General features: G+C 32.1%; 1 protein-coding gene and 1 long non-coding RNA gene across 2 annotated transcripts in view; one reads left to right on the forward strand and one right to left on the reverse strand.

Annotated features, from left to right (window-relative positions):
• LOC102670824 (protein lethal(2)essential for life-like) overlaps window positions 1-5,100 on the reverse strand; it is an 11,464-nt gene extending 6,364 nt beyond the window's left edge. Inside the window, exon 1 of the mRNA XM_006622408.2 lies at window positions 1,413-5,100. Coding sequence (XP_006622471.1) covers window positions 1,413-1,664 — 252 coding nt within the window. The 5' untranslated portion in view covers window positions 1,665-5,100. The remainder of the gene's footprint in view (window positions 1-1,412) is intronic.
• The window catches only part of LOC116186433, a 13,797-nt gene extending 8,330 nt beyond the window's left edge, over window positions 1-5,467 (forward strand). Inside the window, exons 2-3 of the long non-coding RNA XR_004151422.1 lie at window positions 4,002-4,006; window positions 5,097-5,467. This is a non-coding gene — a long non-coding RNA (uncharacterized LOC116186433). The remainder of the gene's footprint in view (window positions 1-4,001; window positions 4,007-5,096) is intronic.
• The last annotated feature ends 346 nt before the right edge of the window (window positions 5,468-5,813 follow it).

Genomic DNA, 5,813 nt, shown 5'->3' on the forward strand with positions numbered 1-5,813 from the left:
TTTTGTATTATTTTTTTGGTCTCGTTCAATCAACACCACATCAATTTTCAATTTTTTTTTAATTCTCCTCTTCTGTAGGATTTCACACGTGAGTGGAATTCTATAGAAGACGAGATATCTATCTTCTTGCAACATACGCTTTTCAGCCTATGATGTAAAAGTAATATTTTCCAATATGAAATTCTTGAAGTGAAAAAAAATCTTAATCGAAGGCAAGCTCGATGATTCATATCGAGAAATCTTGATCATAATCGAAAGGTTCCCTATTATAATACAAAGTACAATTCGAGATCATATTTTGTACATCGCATTCAACTACAAAGGTTCCCTAAAATTGTGTAGAATGAAGTCGTAAATAATTGTGTAGAGTAAAATGTAAAATTGAAAATTGCGCGTGTATGCGCCTCGAACAACGATTTTGTGTATAACAACGTATATCTACGATTGACAATTTCCAGAGATCATATCAAACAAGTCTCGAATGAATTAGAATGAAAAATAAAAATTCAATAATGATGGAACGTATCCTACATATTCGACATACATAGATTACTTGCTTAGCCCTAAGATTGACGTTTTCGTCAATGGAGGGAAATTAACACTAACGCACAAGTTCGTTTGTTGCAAGCAAAATTATATAAAAATAGTAATAATATAATATGTTGCATAAAGTTATCTGAGAAAGCGTGCCAATTAAATTGTTCTAAATTTTTTGAAGTACAAAATATTAAAATTTAAATAAATCGCAAAACGATTCCTGTAATTATCAATTTTTTGGTGGTGACATAATAAACTATTAAGATATAATATCGATTATTAATATTTTTCGATTCGACAATACAGATTAATACTTAATTAAGCGTAGTCTTCCAGGAGATCACATTTGATCCGTATCCATAGTTATCACTCGAACCAAAGGGTAGTCGTAATCATACCTATTGTCCACTGACAATTGGTGTGGTTCGATACCATCGAGTGATAACTATGGATATAGTTCACGATTCTCTATAAGCAATAGTATGTCAATACTACAGCGAATTAATTGACTCTTGAAAGATGAAGAAACGACAATACTAGAAACAGCAATATGTCGCCACTTCTAATTCGCGAATTAATAGCGAAAAATTAAAAAAACAGAACCGAATCTATCATATCCACTTTCATCATTGGAGTACTCTTCTAATCATCACACGAAGAAATCAATTACATGACAAATTTAATAAAATCCAATAAGATCCAATAAGAATCTTGCAACTCATTCGATTCATACATCATCATCCCTTAGGGCTTTGCAAGTCTCTGAATTCAATTTGTGATAACAAAGGATAACGATCAAGTTGTACGATTTTGTTTTCGCATGTTTATTGAAACATCCGAAAAGATTGCCGGAGTAATTTTAATATCTTGCCAACCTGGAAGTTGTTCTTATTGTCGAGTTGAATCGTGCTGGATCCGCTCGAGGGTTGACATGCCACATTTCTCCACGGATGATAGTACCTATCGCGAAATATCGAGCGTAGAGGTCTATCGAAGCTGATATCGGAAAACCGTGATAACAAGTCGTCTCGATTCAGTCCTCTGCCGAAGTGTTGGTCCATCAATCGGGACACCGGTCGTTCGAAATCGTCCCACCAATCGCGAAATATCAGAGGCACGACTGACATCTGAAACAATTTAAGTATAAAAAAAAGAAAAAAAAACTGTGAATATCGGTCAGTTCTTACTTTTCGATTCTTTTCAATAAGACGTATAGTAGATCGATAAAAATTACGAAAAAGAATGAGGGAAAGGAAGATGGAGACGTTATGTTAGGTATTACCTAGTTAAACGTATACTTACCACGATTTATAACACGCGAATGGAAGTTTGACAAATTAAAAGCTAAGCTGTAAGCAATTTTTACTTAGGAACGTGCTAAGGAGATTCTTTTGAGCTTAAAACCTAATCTAAATCAATTCGCACGCCTGTCGTTACAGCTATAAAGAACACGATTTAAATTTACCTTGAACAACAGTTGCAATTAGTAATAATCTTGATAATGAAACGCAAAACATATATACATGACGTAATTCGAAGATTAGGGACTTCACTTTTATCGCGAGTCTTTTAATAATAATGCAAGGATAAGCGAAAGAGATGTTCCGCGATAATATAAAAAAAAATGATCTCGAAGAAAATTCACTCAAAATATCATGAAAATTGTTGCTGTAATCGCGGATTAGTGTAAGATATCTCGATTTGAATACAACAAATAACAACATTGTTGTTCGATTGTATACACGTATCCTCAAGACCATCTTCGCCACGAATATATTATTATATAATTAGATCTTACTCGAACGCACAGCAAGTGAATATATAAGTATAGATTCGTAGCAATTTGATCCGAATTTTCTTCGCACGCGATAATCGATAATTCGTACCTTAATACCGAAAAGGGATAGGGACAAACCGGACACAATTATCTCTCGTCGTGCACGCGTTATAATTCAATATTCACACTAGATATTAACATATACTTAACATATTCGAGCACGATACAATAAATCACGAGATTAAGATACATTTGATTAACAATCAAAATAACATTCAAGATAATTCGAAATTTTTCAATCAGATATCAAGGTCGAGCGGGAAATTCATTGAGGGAACACATCGCGCATTTAAAAATCATTTTCAAACAAAAAAATATATTCGTGACATCGAAAATGACGAATTTTCTCAGTTAGGACTCGAATAGTAGATTTTATGCGAATACCATCCGTGAATAAGATTTTTTGTTTAGAATTTAAAAAATAATTGCGTGATGAATTTTTTTTTTTTATGAAAGGAAAAAGACATTGATATATTTCTACAGGGAGAAATGAGTGCGCATTTGCTAAGAATTGCGCATTGTTTAATCATTTTAGGGAGAAAACAAAAAAAGAAATAAGAACACGTTATTGCATTTCCATCGAATTATACGTATAATATAATACGAAATGTAATTAATTATACGCATAATGTAATACGCTTTAGATTACGTAAAGTAAAAACCTAGATATTTAGGGAATGAAAGAAGAAAAACGATACAAATAAAATCGTTTTTAAGAGTAGGAGAAGCGTATGTGAAAGAAGGGGCAGAAATTATATAAATATTCTGAGCCATGTATACGCAGGTTAAAATCTCGGTTATAGATGTATACCAAAAATATATGAAGATCAAAGAACTTTTTCGAATATCAGGTCGAAAATCATAATAATTACCATTCCTCGATCGTCTATATTCTGACATTAAGAATTTTTACTAATTTTTACCATCAAAATATTAAATTCAAACATGCAAAAGAAGATAACATCCTATAAAGAACGTAAAAGTATTTATCTTGTTAAGAAATGATTTAAGACGATTAATAGAAGAGAAACAGAAAGGAAAATCACTGTTTCCATTAAAACGCGTGTCGTATGACGTAATCTTGCGATGATGACAAATATATAATTGTTAAATCATGTTTTTCGACGATCGTACTTTAAAGTATAAGTTAGTCAGCTAAGTCTCCAAATACTACTATTACTACTATTATTATTACTACTACTACTACTATTACTACTACTACTACTACACTACTACTATTACTACTACTATTAAACATTTCGACATTATGAGAAAAGTGAAACTATTATCCTCGATATATTCATGCGCGAAACTTCTTTAGCATTTAGTAAGTGAGGAAGTATGAAAGTGTATATCGTATAAAACTCGCGTGTAATAGAAGGCGACTATTAATTAAAAAACGTTAGTCTTTTTCATGATTACGTTGCGCGTTGATAACCATCTTATACGCGTTCAAACAAATATTGTTGACAATGATCGGTTATCGAATATAACCGAATTACAAAATGTAGTGAAAATGGAGTAAAGAAGTAAAAATCATAAAATGACATAATACCGTTTCTAGGGCTAAGGGTTTTCAACGCTAATCGGATTAGAGTGATACCCGACATTTTTGAATGGTTAAGAGAACGTGTAGTAGACGGGTATTAGTCCTTAAGTGCAGCTTAGGATTCTTACCGTTTTAGGTTACTACTTTATATAAAGCGTTTTTACGCATTTCTTTCTTTTTTGTCGGACAAAAGTAAGAACATCGACCGATTCACTGATAATAGTAATATAAAAAAATAAAAAAAAATAAAAAGAAAAAAAGAAAGATGTATAGAATAATTACATACAGCACAAGCTTTTTAAAATCAAGTACTATTGTGACTTGTTTTTTGGGAACGTGAAGAATTTAACAGCCAAGAAAGGAATACACACCTTTAAATATTTCTTTTGTTTTCCTCTCGTTAAAGAACTAGACCAGAGAGAAGGTATACACGGTTCAGGAATACGAATTTCGACTGATTCAACTGCACAAACGCGAGAAGCTTAAATAGGCACACCCTCGAAATATGTCTTCAACGCCTACGGATGAGAGAGAAAAGAAGAGAAATGAGATCCGAATTTTCGGATACTCCCACAATATTTACGTCACATTTACTGACTACTCTCATCCAGAAATACCATCCGATGAACGTATGTAAATGCGAGGAGGGGAAGATTTTCTAAGAATGCGTAATTCAAAGCTGTGATTCAGTGTTTTGGATAATTTTGGCATGTTGCACATGTGTAGGGAACCTTTCCGTTTGCTTTTCAAACTTTAAGGAGACATTGCATCGCTGTAAGTCTCTTTATCTAGAGAAATATTTTCCTTCTAATAAAGCAAACTTTCATTAAAATTACAAATTTTCGAGTTTTCCTTCGGGAAATATATATTTACTAGAAAAACCATACACGTACACACATACACATACAATGTTATTACGTCCTGATAATTATTCAATGTCAGCCTTCAATGTTATACGTCATGATCACTGCTGCAATCGCCGTTCACTTATCCTCCAAATGTCATTAGGAATGCGATTCGTTCCGATCGTACCTGCTGGTGAGGAGTTCCATGCCTCTAACAAATGAACGTGTACATGACGATTAGAGGATAATTTCACTCGATCGTGCGTTAAACATAGAGAGGGGGGAGATTGCCCTTTTTCATTTTTCACGTATACAAAGAGTATCGAAGTTGGAGAATATTCAAATGTATTTTTGGCAACATTCGAGAATTATTTTCACGAACTTCTCGTTGTTAACTTGCTTTTTCGTTCGAGACGAACTGGATAACTCGATGAAAGAATAATCTTCCAATGTATTTATAACTCCTTGTAATTCCTCCCCTCAATATTGAGAAAGAATCTCCATGCCGAATGTAATGTATATTAACGTGCAGATTTTAAATAAGAGCACTTTATTAACATTATTAACGTTTTTACTCAAAAGAGTAATAAAAAAAAATGAAAGTGAAAAAAATCGGTGAGATTCGAGTTTTCAACTTCGATTCTTGCCACAAAAAAAAAAAGAAAAAAATGATTCATTTAGAATATATGTTTTTAAATATCGAGGACGGTCTATGTATGAATTATAGTCTCATTATAATTGATAGTGTATATTGTTATTTATCTAAGGTACGTGTTATTTGGCGAATTTCTTCTTACTTAACAAACAAAGTAATACTAAGATATATTGGTAATCTCTTAATTAATCTGTAATTAATTATATGTTTTAATTATATATCTTACTATCTCATCGTAACGAAAATTCGATGATGATATTTCAACTATCATCATGATTTGCAAGCTAATAATTTAACTAAGATGACACATAATAATGTATTAATATAATGCCTCCTTATTCAATTCACACAAATAAATAGACAATTACGAAAAAAAAAAAAAAAAAAAAA

The sequence above is a fragment of the Apis dorsata genome, unplaced genomic scaffold (genome assembly GCF_000469605.1).
Source record: "Apis dorsata unplaced genomic scaffold, Apis dorsata 1.3 scaffold_683, whole genome shotgun sequence".
Taxonomy (NCBI): Eukaryota; Metazoa; Arthropoda; class Insecta; order Hymenoptera; family Apidae; genus Apis; species Apis dorsata.